Source organism: Bos javanicus, chromosome 19, assembly GCF_032452875.1.
Source record: "Bos javanicus breed banteng chromosome 19, ARS-OSU_banteng_1.0, whole genome shotgun sequence".
Lineage (NCBI taxonomy): Eukaryota > Metazoa > Chordata > Mammalia > Artiodactyla > Bovidae > Bos > Bos javanicus.
In genome coordinates, this window is record NC_083886.1 from 57812100 (window position 1) to 57832607 (window position 20508).

The window sequence follows — 20508 nt, forward strand, 5'->3', positions numbered from 1 at the left end:
GCATATTTACATGAATTCAGGAAATAAATTACATGAAATCTACAAAAAACTGAGAGTCAACAAAAGTTAGCAGTGACCAGCATTTTCTCAGAGGAGGATATAACAGGAGAATTCTAGAGAAAAATCAATTCCACAGAAAGGATGGTCCCGATTACCTGAGCCTGATGGAAAGTCACCTCTTCCAGGTAGAACAGGTTTGAAGTAGATGCTCCCATGTTTCAAGCCAACTCTGGTTTGTGAATTCATCTCTGAGGAGCTGTCCCAAGAGCCCGTTGTCTTCAGATTCACTCACTTCAGCTACTGGGAGTCCCCGAGTTTCGAGCCTTGGGTTGGTGCTGCCTTGGCGCAGCGGGAGGAAGCTCTCCTCCTGTCCCCGCGGGGTGAGCAGGTGTGGGTTCTGAGAAAGCTGGAGCCGGCCCACAGGTTTAAGACGACGCTCCCCAGTATTCTGGACAGTCCAGGGGACCCCCGGAAGGTCTGGCCCAGTAACGTTTGGGGTGGGGGAGAGCGTCTGCTAGAGCGGAGGGCGGCTGATGTCCACGCAGGCGCACCCTCGGACCAGAGGCGTGGCTCGGGCACCGCCACGCCCGGTCGGGGGCGCTGGGGAAGGCCGGGGCTCCGGCGGGCGGGCGGGGCACCCGGGCGCCCATGCAAATCGGCCTGGCCCCGCCCCGCTCGCCGCGGCTCCGGAAGCGGCCATCCCCGCGCCTGGCTCCGCGCGCTCCCGGGGCCGGTTCCGCGTTTCGCCCGGGTCCCCTGCCTCGCGGCGCTGGCGATGAGGACGCCGGCGGGGCGCGCGCGGCCCGTGCGGGTGCTGGTGGACATGGACGGCGTGCTGGCGGACTTCGAGGCCGGCCTGCTGCGGGGCTTCCTCCAGCGGTTCCCCGGGGAGCCGCACGTGCCGCTGGAGGAGCGCCGCGGCTTCTTCGCGAACGAGCAGTACCGGGCGCTGCGCCCCGACCTGGCGGTAGGGGGAGGGTGGATAGGAGGGGTGCGGCGCGAGGGGAGCGGGGAACCCGGACCCCACAGGACATCCGAGGACGGGGGGCCTCTCCCCTGGGTCAGTACTGTCTCTGCTCCATGTCCAGACACCTTCCTGTTTAAAATGAACAAAGCTCTCACTTCAGAATCCACACTTCACTTGGGACTAGACAGTCTGGGGGTTGGGGTTGTTTCCTTACTGCTAAACAAAATCCTCCACCCGGGACTCTGATTTGGGGACCAAAGCCCCCCAGGAACCTCACCTGTGAGCCCTCGCTGTGTGTGTGCGGGGGAGGTGTGTGTGTAGGGGGGAGGGGTTGAGGTCTGGAGCAGAGCCAGGACGGGAACGCTGTATCTTTCAGGACAAAGTGGCCAGTGTGTATGAAGCCCCAGGCTTTTTCCTAGACTTGGAGCCCATCCCTGGAGCCTTGGAAGCCATGCGGGAGATGAATGACATGCAGGAGTGAGGAAGGGCGGCGAGGGAGTGGGGGCTGGGGGGCAGGGGCGGGCACCACCCCGTCTAATCGTGCCCCCTCCCAGCAGCACCCAGGTCTTCATCTGCACAAGCCCTCTGATGAAGTACGACCACTGTGTGCAGGAGAAGGTGCTGCTGCCCCAGCGCTCCACGGGCATCCTTAGCTTCCTAAATTATGATTTTTTTTAAAAGAAACCATCGGGGGACTTCCCTGGCAGTCCAGAGGTTAAGACTCTGTGCTGCCAAGGCAGGGGGGCACGGGTTCAATCCCTGGTCGGGCAACTGAGATCCCGCATGCTGCATGGCCTAGCCACCCCCCCCCCCCAAAAAAAAACACACCAGCAGGAACACAGAAAGTTGGGGGGTGGGGGGGAGTGGAGGGGGTATCTCATAAGCTGTAGACCCTCCCTCACACCTACTGGCCCTGAGTTCAGGGGCCCATCTTGCCCTACTGACCCTGTGCCCACCTCACAGTACCACTGGGTGGAGAAGCACCTGGGACCCCAGTTTGTGGAGCGCATTATCTTGACGAGCGACAAGACAGTGATCTCGGGGGACCTACTCATTGATGACAAGGAGGTCATTCAAGGTGGGGAGCCTTTTTCCTTAGCAGTCTCCAGACATCTGGCCTGCTGGGATTAGCGGGAGGGAGTACAGATAACCAGATTAGGGACTTCGGGTTCTCTGCCTCCCCGCCCAGGCCACGAGGAGACCCCCAGCTGGGAGCACATCCTGTTCACCTGCTGCCACAACCAGCACCTGGCCCTGCCCCCGCCTCGGAGACGGCTGCGCTCCTGGAGCGACAACTGGAGGGAGATTATAGACAGCAAGCGGCGAGCCCTGCCGCCGGACCCCGACGGCCTGGGGTTGCCCCAGCAGTGAGGCCGGAGGAGGGCGAGGCAGACGGGCAGGAAAGCCGGGCAGAACCGAGTCCCCGTGCAGCCCGGCGGCGGGGACCCCTCAGCACCGCGCCGGCCGGAAACGCGCTGGGAGAACACACACCTTTTAAATAAAACGCTTTGGCTCGCTGCTCTCTTAAGGCCTTTTATTTGGGAAAGGGAAGAGTCGGGACTCTCCGGGGGGCGGGAATACAGGCCGATGAGGAGGCCTTCACCTCCCTCCCTCTGGGCTCTAGTCCATAAATCCCATAATCCGCCCACCTCCACGTCCACCTGGACACCGTTCCTCTCGGAGCCGCCATTCCTTGGTCATGTAAGAGGTCAACCTTAAGGGGGGCCAGGACCTTCCCCTGCTCCCGAACCCCAGCTTTCCACAGGGACCCACACCCCTTCCCCCATGCTGAGCGGTGTACACTGGACTCAGCCCTGCACTGTATGTCAGCAGCTGGTCCCCTCTCCCTTCAGCAGCCCTCTTGCATCCCCTAGGCCCGCCTGAGCCCCAGACCTGCTTCCAGGCATAGCACCCCCCCTCACTAACCCTGATGGCAGAGAAGGTGGGCCAGGGCTTCCAAGCAGGGACTGTGGGGTGGGGAGGGGAAGAGACACCGCTCGAAGAGTCTGTGCCTGTCTTCTGACATGTCATCACCCTCATGGCCACGGTAACAGTCACTGGGTTGGACTCTCAACAGCATGGGGCACGCTCTGGTCTTTGAGGCGCCCTACCGTGGTGTCTGGCTGACAGGTCTGTACAGATCAACAGTTAAGCCAGAGAGTTCTCAGGGCCAGCATCCGCCAGGCCAAACGCCCGGCTTGGAGAGCTTGTGGGGCAGGTACCCAGCCTCCACAGACAGGGGCACAACACCGCCCTCAGCTTCCCGGAGCCGCAATATACTTTGAACAACAAGGCTTCTCATTTCTGCGTCTCAAAATGACTCCAGACACCTCTGTTAGGGGAGAATGCTTCCTTCCTCAAGCTCAGACAACTGTCCTAAGCTCCAAGCCCAGCTGTTCCTCAAGAGAAACACCTTCTGGGAAGCCTCCGAGTCCAGGGACCGCGCTGCTTCCTCCGCGAGGGTGAGACCCGGCGGGGGTGGGGGGTGGGCCAGCACTAGGGCCTCTCAACGAGGTTGAGAGCAGTGGCCCGTGAAAAGCAGCATCTTCAACTTCCCCGTCCACGCGTCTCAAGACCTGGCTTCCTCACTCGTCTGGGGCCTTTCATCACAGTGCAAATACCTGCCATGCCGAGAAAACGCACCTTGAAATGGGCCGAGTGCGCGCCGTTAGCGGAGAGGGCGCCGCCTCTCCCTGAGCCCCCACCAGGGTTTCAGCCTTGTCCAGCGAGCAGCGGGTCAGGGCTGCTGGGGGCCCTCCGTCCTCGGCAGGGGGATCCCCAGGGCGGCATCCGCTCGCCAGCTGCGGGCCTCGGCCACCTGGCTGGGGGAGCAGAAGTCTTCCAGGAAGATCTGGGCCAGGTTTCGGAGCCGGGTGCTGGCTGACAGGGAGAAGCGCAGCATGCACTGGACCACGGGCCGGGCTGTCAGCTCGGGGTGGGGGCGCGCGCCAGGCGAGCCCAGGCCCATGAGCGCGGTCACGGCGGACAGCACGGTCTCCTCGCTGGGGCTGGACAGGCAGTTGACGATGAGGGGGACGCCCCCCGCCTGCAGGATGTGTTCCCTGTTGGCCCTGTCGGCGCACAGGTTGCAGAGGCCGCCTGGGGAAGAGCAAGCGGACTCTGAGGCCTCAGCCATGGGTCTCCTCTGCCCTCTCCTCCCCAAGTCCCAGGGAAGGGCAGGGCCCCTGAGAAGCTGGCCTGGGGACAAGGGACCGGAAGCCCACCGGATCTCCAGCCCTCCCTTTCAAGGTTCCAGACAGGCCTGCCTGCCAAGGCCCAGCCTTCTGGAGGTGGACACTGAACTTTGTCCCTCTCGGTTCGGCCACTTCAGTGCTTTCCTGGGAACTCCCTGGTGGTCCAGGGTCAGGGCTCCACACGTTCCCTGCTGAGGGCCTGGGGATCCTGGCCGGGAAACTAAGATCCTACAAGATGTGCGGCATGACCACAATACATATATGCGCACACACACATATGCACACACACACATATACGCACACATATGTAAGGTGATTGTTTCACAGGTGTACATACATCAAAACGTATCAAGTTGCCCCCTATGTAAAGTTTATCACATGTCAGTTATACCGCAATAAAACTGTCAAGAAGGCAAAGTATAAACCTCAATCCTACCACCCATTTAATATTTGCTTTTCATCCCACAATATTTAAATATGTGACTCCATATACTTGATAACAATGTGATCCTGTTTTCCTGTGAACACCTCTCCACGCCAATAAATCTACAATCATTTAACACCCACGCAGTCCACCCTTTTACCATTTTATGGATACAACATAATTAAGAGGCCCTAACCCATCACTGTTGCTAGGACTCTGGGGGATAAAAGAAAAGGACAGAGTGAAGAGACCTGTGGTTCTGGATCGAAGAACACACCACCGCTCACGTAGTGTGGCCTGACCTTGTACTCTCCGGCCAGCCCAGAGCCCTGGGTGTGGGAAGCTGACTTCCTGTGGCTCCTGGGTGAGCTTCCTGCCGTCAGGGCTCCCCCACCCTTGGGTTCCTACTCCAAACAGAAGACCAGCTTCTAGCTCATTTGCATAACACGGCCGCCCAGCTCCGCGCAGCCAATGAGGAGTGGCTGACAGCCCACCCACTTCCCCTGCGTCTCTGGAAACTGGCAGAGGCTATGGCTTCTCGCAGCCTCAAACCCAACCAGCCTCAAACCCAACCGGGACGTCTTTCCCAGCAAGAGGGGACAGGTGCAGCGAGGTGGGGGGCAGGGCTGGCGAAGACCTCCTCCCTCCTCCAGGCTCAGCCACCTGCTCCTGAGCAGCACCTGGGTCAGTCTGGGTCCCGCTGAAGGGAAGCTTATAAACGTTCCATCCACTCAACCTTCAGGAACTTCCCACTGCACCTGGAATAAAGTTCACACTCCCTTCTAGGATCTTCACATGTTGCCAACTTTTTTTTTTTTCCTGTTCTTTTGTCTTTCATTGGCCATGCCATGTGGCATGCAGGATCTTAAATGCCTAAGCAGAAATTGAACCGTGCCCCCCATGCAGTGGAAGCTCTAACCACTGGACCACCAGGGAAGTCCTGACACGCACTTGCTGGTAACCAGCACGTCACTGCTCCCTGGATAGTGAGGTTTTCCTGGACCACCACATAAGCCACACCCTGTCCCGTCCAGGCACTTCCCTCATCACCTTGTTTCATTTTCTTCCCATGCTTAGAACTTGAGGGATCACCATGGCTTTTTCTTGCTTGCTGACTGCTGAGCCCCACTAGAAGGATACACTCCCAGAGGTCAAGACCCAGGGTGTCTTATTCCCATCACGTCCGGGGTGCCTGGTCCAGGGTGCGCTCTACAAACATTTGTTAGAAGGACTGTAAAGCGGTGAGCAGCAGAAAACAGCTGCACTGCAGATGGTCGGGAGGCTGGACGGGATGGCTCCCAGAGACCCTGCCCACCTGGGACATCTGCGGTTCTGGGGTCTCACCGACAGGGGACCTCTGAGGGGCAGCCCCAGAAGGGGAGGCGCTGATGCAGGGTCCCTCCCCACCTCTCAGGTCACTCCAGTGGAGCCCTTAGCACAGCTTGGGGCCTACCTTCCCACCACCCTCCTTACTTGCGGCCTGTCCCCATCACTGGGCCCCACACGGCAGTCACTCACCTCTGAATCTCAGGGGCTGCAACTGTGCCTTCTTGCTGGGCACAAACATGCTGGGCACGTGACTGAACCCCACAGAGCAAGAGTCACCACCACGCCCACTTGCAAGAAAGAAGCTGAGGCCACTGAGTAACTTGCTCAAAGTCTCAGAAAACGGGGAGCCCGCTGCCACTCCCAGGATAAAGGGTGTCCCTGTAGAAGCTACGAGAACAACTAATCCTACCATGGGTGGAGACCAGGCTCAGCCAGGCACGGGGACAAGTGGAAACGCCCCGGCAGGACCCCGGCTTCTCGCACACACTGGCACCATCTCTTCTGAGCTCCGAGTGGAGCTGCAGCCTCCTACCCACACTGCGAACTCAGCTCTGGCGTGGGGGACGGGACTTATCTCTGCCCTCAAAGGTGATACGGTGAAAAGCCGAGTCACTCTTGGGCTGGTGAGTCATCATCGCGCCCAGGTGTGCCTGGGCAGGGCTCTGCCACTCGGGATAATCAGAGGGCATCTGCAGGAGAATGGGCGCGGGAGGTGGTCTCCCAACAGCCAGCCCCACCTGCTCCCCGTTTATAGGCCTGGGAAGCCTCCAGGGATGGATCGAGGGCTGCCAGCGCTCACCGGCTGCCGGGTCCCACCCCAGGCAGGGAGCTCTTTAAGCCCCTTGGCCTTGCTGGCAGCGACCGTGGAAGATGAAAAAGAGCAGTGAAAGCCTGGAAAGAGAAGGGCTTCAGGGATAAGAAGGCTGAGCAGGAGCGCCCGAGAAGGAGCCAAAAGACCCCCAAAGAGTGGAAGAGAAGCTGCAGCCGCTCTGAATTTTCCTCCGAGCCCACCTCTGCGCACTGGCCGTGAAGAACTAAGGAGGGCTGTAGAAAAAGAGCAACATGAAGCCTGGAAGCTTCCTAAAGAAGGCCCAATGACAGCAAACTGGTTAAAGAAAGTAGGGTACATCCATATGATGAAACATTATACCGTTCTAAAAATCACATTTAAAAGTGTAATGTGGGAAAATGCTTGCTATATAAGGTTAAGGAGGAAAAAAGGACACCAAATGTGTCATAAAATTGCAATTAAAAAAAAGAAAAAAGTCCAGGGAATTCCCTGACCGTCCAGTGCTCAGGACTCTGTGGCCTCACTGCTGTGGGCCCAGGTTTAATCCCGCTCGGGGAACTGAGACCCTGAGAACCATGCAGTCCAGCCAAAAAAATAAAGGTCCAACAAGATGGTCCCTCTTCTCAGAGCTTTCCTCGACCACCCTAATCAGTCCCCCTCCCCAGGGGCCCTCTCCTCACTTCGCTTCTTCTCTTCATACCAAACAAGGGGGAAAAAAAGGAAAAAAGCAAAAGAAGAAAATATTCATAGATTCTGACAGAGAACTCATATCCAGGATATTTAAAGAACTCCTTCATATCAGTAAAACATGAACAACACAATAAAAAAAAATAATGAGCAAAAGACTTAGACAAACTGCACAAAAGAGCCAATATATGAAAATGTGCCCAACATTCCTTATCAGAGAAATGAAAATTAAAACCACAGCAAGAGGCCCCTATACACCTGTCATAACGGAAAACAAAAAAAGACTGACAATAGTAAGTGCTGGCAGAGCTATTGGAACTCTCGTGCGCTGGTGGTGAGGAGTCTACACGTCGTAATTACACTGGAAAACTATCTGGTAGCTTCTAATACAGTTGAACACACATCTACCGTGTGTGTGGGTGTGTGTGTGTGTATGTACATGAATGCACACGCAAACTCAGTTGTGTCTGACTCTTTGCGACCCCATGGGCTGTAGCCCACCAGGCTCTTCTGTCCATGGAATTTTCCAGGCAAGAATACTGGAGTGGGTTGCCATTTCCTCCTCCAGGGGATCTTCCTGACCCAGGGGTCAAACCCACAACTCCTACATCTCCTGCACTGGCAGGCAGATTCCTTACCACTGCGCTACCCTCGAAGCCCATACATCTACCCTGTGACTCAGCAATTCCACTTCTACCCAGATCTGAGAAAAAAAGAGTACATACATATACTATAAGAAATCTACCTGAGACAAATGAGTATCTGATGTATACAAGAAAACTTGTATAAAAATGATCATGACAGGCTTCCCTCATGGCTCAGTGGTAAAGAATCCTCCTGCCAATGCAGAAGACACGGGTTCAGTCCTGATCTGGGAAGATTCCATACGCTGGGGGGCAAATAAGCCCATGTGCCACAGCTACCGAGCCTGTGCTCTGGAGCACGAAGCTGGAACTACTGAGCCCTCGAGCTGCAACTACCGAAGCCTGCATGCCTGGAGCTCTGCAACCAAAGAAGCCACTGCAATGAGAAGCTCTCGCACGGCAAGTAGAGAGTAGTCCCTGCTCATCGCAACTAGAGAAAAGCCCGGGGAGCAACGAAGATCCAGCACAGCCACAAATAAATAAAATCTTTAAAATTATCATAACAGCTTTACTCATAAAGGCTCTAAAGAAATAACTCAAAGCTCCACCAGTGGATGACTGGAGGAACAACTTGTGGCCTATTCATACAAAGACAGGAGCTACTGATACTGCAACAATTTACATGGACCTCAGAAACATTATGTTGAGTGAAAAAAACCAGGGACTCAACTCAAAGAAGCCTGAACCAGTCCACTTACATGAAGTTCAAGAACAGGCAAAATGAATCCATGGGGCTAAAGGTTAGAACAGTGGTTACCTCAGGGTGGAAGACACTAACCGGCAGAGGGTATGAGGGATCCTTTCAGGGAGACGGTAATATTCTGTATCTTGATTTAAGTGCTGGTTACATACATGTACGTACACTTTAATGAACTTGAAAAATCATCAATCTGGGACTTCCCTGTGGTCCACTGGTTAAGAATCCACACTTTCACGGCAGGGGTCTCGGGTCTCAATCCCTGGTTGGGGAACTAAGATCCCCCATGCCGTGCAGTGCAGCCAAAAAAAAAAAAAAAATCATCAACCTGACACGTAAATCGTGCGCTTCACTGTCTGCTGATCCCGCTGCAGATTAAAGACTGGTGACCACGCAAAAAGGAAAACAAGTTCTGACTGGTGGGTGAACGTGTTTTGGACAAACCAGGCAAGGCAGAGAGAAAGAGAACAAGGGGTAAAGGCAGGGCCCGTCCAGACGGGAGCCCCAGAAAGCCCCGGGAGAGGCAAAGGAGAACCCCCAGGTGCCACCTGGGAGGAGAAAGCTGGCAGCTCAGAGAGGTCAGGCAGGGGATCTCAAGTCACACAGCAAGCAGGGCATCGGTGCTGGGAGGGACAGGAGGGCCTAAGGACTGTCCTGGAGATGGAGGAAGGGCGTGCTGACGAGTGCTGAGCCTGCACCTGGAGCCCTGGAGGGCTAGGCGAGTCCTTGGAGACACTGGCTGGAGAGGTTGTGTCTGAGCACCTGCCCGCCCCAGGGCACAGGGCTGGCCGCAGTCAATCCCAGGTCAAAATCTTCATTGGGGACTATTTGTTTCGGGGTTTAACTTTAGTATTGGGTTGGTCAAAACGTTCATAACATGTTATTTTTCCATAACATCTTTTTCTTTTTAGCTCTGCCTGGGCTTAGTTGTGGCATGTGGGATCTTCAGTTCTACAGCTGCATCATGTGAGAGCTTTAGTTCTTTAGTTGGTAGCATGTGGAATCTAGTTCCCCAACCAGGGATCGAACCCTGGTACCCTGCATTTGGGAGCTCAGAGTCTTAGCCACTGGACCACAGGGAAGTCCCATGTTTTCCATAACATCTTGTGGAAAAACCCAAATGAACTTTTTGGCCAACCCGATATCTTGAGTTGGTCTTCCCTGGTGGCACAGATGGTAAAGAATCTGCCTGCAATAGGAGAGACCTGGGTTCAATCCCTGGGTTGGGAAGATCCCCTGGAGAAGGGAATGGCAACCCACTTAGTATTCTTGCCTGGAGAATCCCAGGGACAAAGGAGCCTGGAGAGTTACAGTCCATGGGGACACAAAGAGTCAGACACAACTGAGCAACTAAGCGTGCATACACACACATGCATCTTAAAGAAAATCAGTCCTGAGTGCTCACTGGAAGGACTGATGCTGAAGCTGAAACTCCAATACTTTGGCCACCTGATGTGAAGAACTGACTCATTTGAAAAGACCCTGATGCTGGGAAAGATTGAAGGCAGGAGGAGAAGGGGACGACAGAGGATGAGATGGTTGGATGGCATCACCAACTCAATGGACATGAGTTTGAGTAAACTCTGGGAGTTGGTGTTGGCAGGGCGGCCTGGCATGCTGCAGTCCAAGGGGTCGAAAAGAATCAGACACAATTGAACGACTGAACTGACTGATTCTCACACACACGTTATCTTGAGAATGGTTCTCTCTTACATTTCAGGATGGACACTCAAGGGGCGAACAGCATACAGAGAAAGCTACTATTATGTGTAAGCAGGCAACAGACAAATATACACATATGTACATGTTCACATCTGCTGATTCCATGAGAGGGGAACAGAGGGGAACCGACCAGGATGGTAGTGAGACTTCTCTAAAAACACAGGGTGATACAGTTTTCACTTGAGTGATCTGTTTGGTATAATCTAAAAAAAAAATTAAAAAAAAAAAATCATGGCCTTTTGCGGTTCTGACCTAGACTTCAATTCTAGAAGTCTATTACACAGGGCCATTCCAGCAAGTGAGAAATGATATACAAATAAGCAGCACTGCCTGCGAGAGCAAAATGGAAGCAACCTAGCCGGCCATCCTCAGGCGCCCACTAGACCTCAGTCCCGCCAGGCTCAGGACATCCTGCAGTGCTCATCAGGCAGCTCTTTAAGGGCTGACACCGAACGTGTGCCAATAGGTGGCGGTAAGTTTTTTTCCTGTTGTTTTTTTTTTTTTTTTAAGGGACTTCACTGGTAGTCCAGTGGTTAAGATTCAGAGCTCCCAATGCAGGGGGCCCATACTGGATCCCTGGTCAGGGAACTAGATCCCACATGCCACGACTAAGACCCAGCACAGCCAAATAAATTTAAAAAAAGGCAGGGGGCAGGGAGGAGCGGAATACAGATATAGTATACTACAGGCATGTGTGAGACACACAATGTATACACAGTATACATACAAACACACACATATTTGTTTATAAATCCTGCAAATATCTCTGGGAGGATACACAAGAAACTGGCAACAGTGGCTGCCTCCAGAAAAGGCTACAGACTGTTACAGTGCACCACCTGCCCTTTTGAACTCCGTACCGGGTGAACGCACTATATATTCACATACATGAATAAAACAGACACACCCTGCTTGTGCCTAGACCCGAGAGGAAGGGGGGAGGGCAGAGGGGCCCGGATCAGCCTTCCCAGGTGGCGCGCGAGGGCGTGATGGGACGAGAACCTCGACTTCAGCTTTCCTGTAACTAGTGGCGGGCTGGGGAGTTTTGTTTTGTTTTCAGCTGAAAGATGTGTGATCCTAGGATCCCAAAGCGCCAATGAGAGAAGGACGTTCCCCGGGGACCCCAGAGTTCCGCGGATGGAGCCAGGGCTCTGTGGTGGGCGGAGCTAGCTAAAAATCCCGGGACCGCCCCTGCAGATTCAAGTGAGCCGAGCAAGCAACTCCATTTCTCTAAGTTCGTTTCTACTGAGCTTCTTCATCAGTAAAACGGGCAGAGAGGATTAGATAATGTTAAGACCCCTCTCTGGCACCCAGTAGACGTGGACCAGGCAGGCCCCTGTTTACAGCCCCGGAGACTGGCCCAGGGCACACCTGCAACCCACACACAGAGAAAGGCAGGCACACACAGGCAGAGGTGAACAGTGAGAACGCACGTGCCCGTGTCACCTGCACTGAGCTAAAGGACTGACGCACAGTCAGCCGTCCAGCGCCTCTGCACACTCTCCTGATTGAATTCTCTCCCTCTGAGGTGAACCCCTTCCTGACTTGTAATAAACAGGACCTTTTATTTCCTGTGTGGCTTGTGGATCTTAGTTCTCCCATCAGGGATTGAACCTAGGCCATGAGAGTGAAAGCACCGAGTCCTAACCACTGGACCACCAGGGAGTTCTCAGTTCAGTTCAGTTGCTCAGTCGTGTCCAACTCTTTGTGACCCCATGAATCGCAGCACGCCAGGCCTCCCTGTCCATCACCAACTCCCGAAGTTCACTGAGACTCACGTCCATCGAGTCAGTGATGCCATCCAGCCATCTCATCCTCTGTCGTCCCCTTCTCCTCCTGCCCCCAATCCCTCCCAGCATCAGAGTCTTTTCCAATGAGTCAACTCTTAGCATGAGGTGGCCAAAGTACTGGAGTTTCAGCTTTAGCATCATTCCTTCCAAAGAAATCCCAGGGCTGATCTCCTTCAGAATGGACTGGTTGGATCTCCTTGCAGTCCAAGGGACTCTCAACAACAAGAGCCTTCTCCAACACCACAGTTCAAAAGCATCAATTCTTTGGCACTCAGCCTTCTTCACAGTCCAACTCTCACATCCATACATGACCACTGGAAAAACCATAGCCTTGACTAGACGGACCTTTGTTGGCAAAGTAATATCTCTGCTTTTCAATATGCTATCTAGGTTGGTCATAACTTTCCTTCCAAGGAGTAAGCATCTTTTAATGTCACCATCTGCAGTGATTTTGGAGCCCCCAAAAATAAAGTCTGACACTGTTTACACTGTTTCCCCATCTATTTCCCATGAAGTGATGGGACCAGATGCCATGATCTTAGTTTTCTGAATGTGGAGTTTTAAGCCAACTTTTTCACTCTCCTCTTTCTTCCAAATATTTTTTTTAACCACACATTCCCCGCTAAACACTATAATTCAGTTCTGCCTTTTTGGACTTTATAGAAATGGAATCATGCTGTACATATTATTATGTGTCTAGCATCATGTGCTTAACATTATGTTTGCAAGATAATTGCATGGAGCTGTGCAGATTGTTCATTTACCTTGCTAAGTAGTATGAATATCCACAATATTGATATTCATCCCAATGTTGACTGTTTGCAGGCTGGGGCTATTACAGACAATACTGCTGGTGACATTTTTGCCTATGTGTCTACACGTGCCTGGACCTAGCTCTGTGAATGTAACTGCTGGATCAGGGGGCATGCCTCCCTTCAATTACACTAGATACTGTTTTCCAGAGAGCGGCTCAGGAGTCATCCACCAGTCTTTTTCAGTACACCACCACCATCTGGTGGCAGCTACGAGTATTGCAGGAAGTAGAACACAGGAAAAAGGATTTAAGCTCAATTGTGGGAGGTGCCTCCTACTTGAACTCTGTTTTGGTAACAACTGTCAAGTATTCTGTGATATCCTAGGATTCAGTTTTCATGGAAGCAGAGAGTTATCTCCTGGCTTGTTTACATCTCCACACAGCATCTAGAATGGTGCAGGTGTGCACACACAGCAGGTAAGACTGAGGATCAACCAGTGGTGCTTCAGGCCAATACTCTCAAATTGATGCCAAAGCCTGCCAGAGGTTTAATCTGGGGCATGAGCTCGGAATCCTTCACTCATTTGAGTGTTTACTGAGATCCTGGCTTTGTATCTGGTTCCTGATAATCCACCCACTTCCCATCCCGACCCAAACAAGGGTGGCTCTGGCCTAACCAGTGCCCATTGCCCAGGGGTTCGTCCTCCTAATACCGCCCCGACACCCATTGTGAGGCTAGGGGTCAACTTTCATACCTTTTTCTATCACTCAGTGATGCTTTTCCAGAAAGAACAAATCCCTGGAAAAGATAGGTCATGAGACACTATTCCACTTCAGTCTCTGGAAGATGAGGGAACTGCTTACCCTCAAAGGGGTCTGGATAGCAGACCATGCAGCTGCAGGCACTTTAGCTCATTTAATTGTCAACAACTTTGTGAGGCAGGTATTGATCCTGCCCACCTGACTGACGATGGGAGAAAGGAAGTCATGTGCCCAGAGTTAAGTCGCTGAGTGAGGACTGGAACCCAGGCCTGCCTGACCCCAAAGCCCTGCTCCTACCAAACTCAATCTCTTCCGAGCCAACAAACCAACACTCGGTTTGATTCTGCCAAACCGTGGCTGTGGGCAATCTTACCTAGTAGTTGTTCCAGAACCAGCCCCACTCAGGGCACCAGCCCCAAGTCAGGGGCAGGACTCTGCGTGCGTGCACTCACCTCATCCCCTCTTTCCAGACCAAAAAGTCTGAGCATTCAAGACAAACGTAAGCAAAGCACTCTGACCTCATGGAGATCACAATTTCAGACCTGCCACCAGAGAGAAAAGATTCAAAGCTACAAAGCACAGCGCAGGATAACCACTGACAGTGTAGCACCACAGATATTAACAGGGAAGGAAACAAAGAGAGTAACAAAATAGGCTTCTAAGCACCACTGGGACTTCCAATTTATGCACAATGAATAAAAAAGAAATTTCATCTGCAGAGGACCCCATGGAGGGATTCTGTGCTAAGAAAGCTGTTGTTCCTGGGATTGGGGACCTTAGGAAGGAGGAGAAAAAGAGAAGGAAAAAGCGGCTGTGAAGAGGAAAACTGGTGATTAAGGATACGAACGATTCTAGACAAAGTGCCTTCACAGACACACAGACACAACAGCTCTGCTCCCCACAGCAGTCCTGCGAGGCAGGCAAGGCTCAGATGAAGAAACGAAGCTCAGAAGAGATAGGACTCATCCACAAGGATCAGCTACAAAGTGAAGTGGGGACCGTGGACTCCGGGTCCAGGGCTTGGTCACCCACCCTGGGAGCCCCCAGCCCAGTGGGCTGGGATCTCAGAGGGCTCCTGCCTTGGGAAAGGTGCTTCCTGATCCTGTAAAAACTCGCCTTGGCTGACTGCTCTTTTTAGCAAAGTTTTCTGCAGAGTCGAGACCCTAGTGGTCCAGTGGTTAACACTCTGCACTGCCACTGCAGGGGGGCACAGGTTCGATCCTTGGTCAGGGAACTAAGATCCCGCATGGGAAGCACCCCCCCCTCCACCTCCCAAAATAGCTTCAGTTGGAGGAGATATATCATGGCCTTTTACCATTTACCTCTGTGGTCATCCTCCCCAAAACCCATATCCCAGTCTAATAACGAGAAAAATGTCAGGTAAATCCCAACTGAAGGAAAACCTACAAAATACCTGACCAGTACTCCTTAACACTGCCAAGGTCATTCACAAAAAGAAAAAGTCTAAAACCGGCACAGCCCAAAGGAGCCTAAATCTAACATAGTATCTTGGATGGAATCCTTAAACAGTAAAAGGTTATGAGGGAAAAACTGAGGAAATCGGAACAAAGTACGGACACAGGGGTACCCAGGTGGCTCAGTGGTAAAGAATCTGTCTATCCCTGGGTCGGGAGGATCCCCTGGAGAAGGAAATGGCAACCCACTCCAGTATTCTTGTCTGGGAAATCCCATGGACAGAGGAGTCTGGCAGGCTACAGCCCATGAGGTTACAAAGAGTTAGACAGGACTGTGGATATTGGCTTATTAATTGTAACAAGTGTACCATACATACTAATGTATGATGGTAATAATAAGGAAACTTGGTGTGCATACATAGAAACTCTGTATTACCTTCGCAATTTTTCTAAAACTGTTATAAAATACAAAGTTTATTTTAAAAGAGAGCGAGAGATTGAGATCTAAGGAACTTAACAACCAGATTAAGAGCATGGATCCTGGTTTATACAGAACAACAACAAAAAATGTCCGCTTGGGAACTATTAGAGAAGTCTGCCTAACTGGGTATTTGGTGACAATGGAATTATTAAATTCATTCCCTATGAAGATAAGACTCCTTTCACTGTGCAGAGAAATGTTCTTTTTTAAAGACACATGCTGCAAAAAGAATGTTGGTTTTGTTTGCTTTTTGCAGGATCTCAGTTCCCTAACCAGGGATGGAACCCGCCGCCCCTACAGAGGAACAGCAAAGTCCTAATTCTTGGACCACTAGGGAAGTCCCAGGAGTGTTGGTTTGCCCTCAGAATAAACTCCAAACTCCCGCCCAATGCCTAGATCTGAGTCCCTGTAAACTGGTGCGAGGTGCTCTCTAACTTAGCAACACTAAATCCTTCTCTCTCATTTAGTACCGCTCTGGGCTTCACTCACCACAATGGTGCCATATCAGCCTTCCTTCTGGCTCCTCCTGCTCTGGGGTCTTGGCCCGGCCTGTGCCTTCCAGCCAGGGCCAAACCAGAAGTAGTCCCTTCCTTCCCCTGCTCTTCTTCATCAGCCTGTTTTCTTCAGCGCCTCAGCTTTTTTGTGTGTCAACCATGTGTCTCCCTCCGCTAGAATGTAAATTCCCTGAGGGCAAAGATCTTTTCCCAACTTGTTGGCCATCTCACCAGCGTTTAGAACAATACTTTGCTCACACAGTACCCGCCCAACAAACACCTGTCGGGTGAATAATTCAATAGGTCTGAGACCAGAACAACCACAGGTGCCATGAGCCTTTCCGAGTGAAAGCTATTTCTCTCGATGGTGAAACATAAGATAAAGAGGTTTTAAAAGAGCGCTCAACTTTTTTTTTTTCCCCCCTCCAAGGGGCTTCAATCCATTCCCATTTATGATCTTACCTCTAACCGAGAGGGAAGGTAGACAAGTAGAAACGGTCCTGGGGGTGGGTTCCAGGCCAGACTCAAGCCACCCGTGAACCTGTACGCTGTGTGGGCCGCGGAGGCATTACAGACACTACAAAAGTCTGCCTTCGCTGCTGAGAGACGGCCTAAGTAAGGCCCTGCTGCTGCTGCTGCTAAGTCGCTTCAGTCGTGTCCGACTCTGTGCGACCCCATAGACAGCAGCCCACCAGGCTCTGCCGTCCCTGGGATTCTCCAGGCAAGAACACTGGAGTGGGTTGCCATTTCCTTCTCCTTTGCGTGAAAGTGAAAAGTGAAAGTGAAGTCGCTCAGTCGCGATCGACTCGTGGCGACCCCATGGACTGTAGCCCACCAGGCTCCTCCGTCCGTGGGATTTTCTAGGCAAGAGTACTGTAGTGGCTTGCCATTGCCTTCTCCAAGTAAGGCCCTAAGAGAGCCCTTTCCCAACAACTCACTTCTAACTCGTTACCTCATCAGGCACCTAGGAGACCGCCTAATCCTTACCAATAGCAAACTCCACCAGGGTCTCATTCTCTTCCGACAGCGAATCGAGGAATAAATCCAAGACCTGCAGTTGCCGCAGATACTGGTAGTTACCGGGGTCATAGGCGAAGTTGGCGAGGTTGGCCAGCACTTGCTCCTTGGCGTCTGCGATGGAGAAGCGGGCAGTGGCGCCAGGGCCGGAGTGACGGTCGCGGCCGGACTCCGGCCCGGCCCCCTTGCCCCCCACCCCGAGGCACTCACCTTGGCTCTGCGTCTGCTGGAATTCCGTGACCAGCGCCTGCAGGTACCCCAGCCGACCGACGTGGGGGTCTACCTTCGGCTTCTGGGCCATGGGCGGGCGGCGAGGGGCCCCGGGGAGCGGGCGGGAGAGTGTGGAAGGCGAGGCTGGGGAGCGGGGCGAGGACCCCACCTGGTTCCGCGGGGCCGGGGAGGGGAAACGAGTTCCTTTCCTGGCTCCAGGCTCTGCAGCAGCTTGCAGCTGAGACTGGGCTGTGGGAGGCGCGGTGGGGACTCAGGACCTCGTAGGAGATGGGACTGAACACCTAACTCGGGGAGCAGGAGACGTACGAAGGAGGGCCAGCGCCCAGCTGGGCGGGACATTCGGCTGGGTTCCGGACTTCCGGGGGAAGCGGCACTTAGCCACGCCCAGAGGGCGAAAGGGGCGGGGCGATGAGGCATGAGGCGAGGGGCGGGGCCGTCGCTGAGCTCGGCGTGCCTGCGCTGCAGGCTTCCAGCGTTTTGTCTCCTGCAGGCGGCGATCAGCCTCTTGATGGAAGTGGTAACTGAAGTCTGCGGTTGTGTTGAGGCGAGCCCCTAGGGCCCTTAGGAGCTCAGAGGTGCCCGGGGTGGCCTGTGTGGAGGACTGTCGGGGTAGGAGCACCTTCAGATGACCCCGCGCTAGGCGATGGGCCGCAGTCCCCGCCCCTCCACCATCAAGGGACGCCGTGGAAACGCGAGCATCTGCTCCTTGTGTCCCCTCTGTGGCTCTTCTGACACTACCTTCTGGTCGGCTCTTCCCAAAAGCCCAGTGAGGACTTCCCTGGTGGTTCAGTGCTTAAGACTCTGTGCTCCCAGTGGAGGGGACACGATTGAATCCCTGGTGGGGGAACTATGACCCTGTATGCCCGCGGCGAGGCCAAGATGAAATTAGCGAGCCTGGTATCCTCTGCTCCTCAGTCCCGAGCTGAGCCTGCCAGGTGGCGGGGCCCACCCGGGGCAGCACCATCCGACCCCAGAAATACCACTTTGGTGGCTTTCTGGGTTGTGGGGAGCCCAGAATGCTGAAGCCCTTCTATCTAGTCCTTTCTCAGAGTTTCTCAGGAAGGGGTCAGGCGACAGAGCACCAGGGAGAAAGGTGGCCCTCTTGGACTCCAGCGTGCTTGAAAATGTGGGGATGGAAGCGGCTTAGGCTGTGAGTTTCTGGAGGGCAAGGGCCTTGCGCAAGGACAAAGTGACTGCCACACTCCAGCTTGCCACAGCCCCACTGGGAGCAGCCCCCACCTGGTGGGCTCAGGTGCCTGTGATCAGCCCCAGCCCTATGCACACACCTGGGGCTTGGGGACCTTGGCTGCTTCTTGCAGGGCAGTGACCCCAGGCCCCTCACCAGGCCCTTCACATTCTAAGGAGAGCTGATTCGACCTGGGGAAGTATATCTCAGCCCAAGGTGGCCAGGGGGCTTCTCTGCTCCTGTTTGGATAGAGCACTAAAGACCTAGGGACAGGACGGAAGTGGGCTCTACCCCACACTGGTCAGGAACTGCTCTAGACCCTCTCTAGAGGAATCCCAGGATCAGCCAAGTGTGGGTTTTGGAATCTGATGGGCCATCACATCCTCCATTACTTGTCCCCTCCTAAGGCTTTGGAAAAGACCCTGATGCTGAGAAAGATTGAAGGTAGGAGGAGAAGGGGATGACAGAGGATGAGATGGTTGGATGGCATCACCTACTCAATGGACATGTTAGAGTAAGCTCCAGGAATTGGGAGATGGACAGGGAAGCCTGGTGTGCTGCAGTCCATGGGGTCGCAGAGTTGGACACAACTGAGTGCCTGAACTGAACTGAATTAAGGCTTCTGAGGCCCTCACCTCTGTGAAGAATTCTTAAGTCCTTGGTTTTGTGACCAGGTCTTACTCCTCTCTGCCCAGTTCGTGACACACAGTAGCTCCTCAATATTTGTTGAAGGAATTCTGCCCAGAAATGATTGCCACTCTTGCCCAGGGTAGGGAGTCGGGGAGGGCAGGCAGAGGAGGTCAAAGTTCTCTATCCTAAATGGTTACTAATATCTTTTTTCCTTGAAAAGAAATCAGTTTTCAAGAGTGGCCCTAAAAGGGGATGCATGTTTCAAAGCCATGTGGCTACTAGCACCGAAAAGGATTCATCTAGGGACCTCCCTGGTGGTTAAGACTTTGCACTTCCATTGCAAGGGGTATGCATGGGTTTGGTCCTTGGTCCTAGTCAGGGAATTTCAAGATCCCACATGCCACGCATGTAGTGCTTCAAAAAAAAAGTATCCACCCACCCACCAGCCCCAACTCTCTCCTTTTCCACTCAGTTAAGATGGAGGAGGCAGGACATGGTAAAATGTGCCCAGCTGTGCATTCTCCCTTCAGTGTACAAGCTGTGGATGGTGACCAAGTGCAGACAGGATGGGGTGCAGGGAGGCAGTGGGGGTCTTTAGGATCAGACTTTTCAGACTGGAAGAGACCTTAGCTTATCTAGGCCAACCTTCTCTGTTTTCTGCGTGCCCAGAGTCAAGGCAGCAAATTGTGGCAGTCAAACATCAATTCAGGTTCCGTCCCAGCTCAGACCCCTTTGCCTCACCTCTGTACTACCTTTTTTTGCCATAAGGGGGCACTCGTGGGTCCTGGAAAAGACAATATTCAGAAGGGTGCTTACTCATGCCAGTTGGACTTGTGCTGGAGGGCTGGAGCAGGTCATAAAAAGAAAATCAGTTCTCTCCTGATAAGACTTTCTTGCTGAAACCCGGTTGAGCTTGAATCAACAAACAAGGTCCAGGGTGGGAGTAGCCCTGAAGGCGGACGGGAGCAAACTTACTCCAGGCCCATTTTTCAGCTTCATTACTTCACAGGGTTTATAACCCGCTGCAGAAAATGTTTTTGTGTGTATAATTCAAACAAACAGTTTTTCTGTTCCCTTGGTTGGTACCCTGTTGGGACAAGCCTGGGCTGATAACCGGCAGCTCTCAGGTGATGATGACTTCAGGGAAGGCACCAGGAAAAAGAATATTGTGTGTGCAGGGGCGTGGGGGGCGGGGAGGGGGTGGGAGGGGGAGCTCTGACCTGCAGGCAGGATGCACAGGCCAATGGGGAGCAGGGGTGGCCTGGCAGGTGGCCCAGCCGGCTCCTAGCCGCAG

At 53.4% G+C, this 20508-nt stretch overlaps 2 protein-coding genes across 6 annotated transcripts; one reads left to right on the forward strand and one right to left on the reverse strand.

Moving 5' to 3' along the window:
• The first annotated feature begins 693 nt into the window (after positions 1-693).
• On the forward strand, positions 694-2490 carry NT5C (5', 3'-nucleotidase, cytosolic). The gene is made up of 5 exons (XM_061392876.1): positions 694-967; positions 1344-1444; positions 1525-1585; positions 1931-2045; positions 2157-2490. The coding sequence occupies exons 1-5, from the start codon at positions 776-778 to the stop codon at positions 2336-2338; spliced, it is 651 nt and encodes a 216-aa protein (XP_061248860.1). The 5' UTR covers positions 694-775; the 3' UTR covers positions 2339-2490.
• Positions 2488-20461, reverse strand: ARMC7 (armadillo repeat containing 7). 5 transcript variants are annotated; one of them, XM_061392878.1, is made up of 4 exons: positions 17378-20461; positions 17138-17281; positions 3673-4066; positions 3506-3588 (listed from the first exon to the last, which is right to left on the reverse strand). In XM_061392878.1, the coding sequence occupies exons 1-3, from the start codon at positions 17466-17468 to the stop codon at positions 3705-3707; spliced, it is 597 nt and encodes a 198-aa protein (XP_061248862.1). In that variant the 5' UTR covers positions 17469-20461; the 3' UTR covers positions 3506-3588; positions 3673-3704. The 5 variants fall into 5 exon arrangements, 4 of the variants coding, with proteins under 4 accessions (XP_061248863.1, XP_061248861.1, XP_061248862.1 ...); XR_009731500.1 differs by lacking the exon at positions 3506-3588 and adding an exon at positions 4837-5794 and having other exon boundaries at positions 3981-4066; XM_061392879.1 differs by lacking the exon at positions 3673-4066 and having other exon boundaries at positions 2488-3588.
• Between the last annotated feature and the right edge of the window lie 47 nt (positions 20462-20508).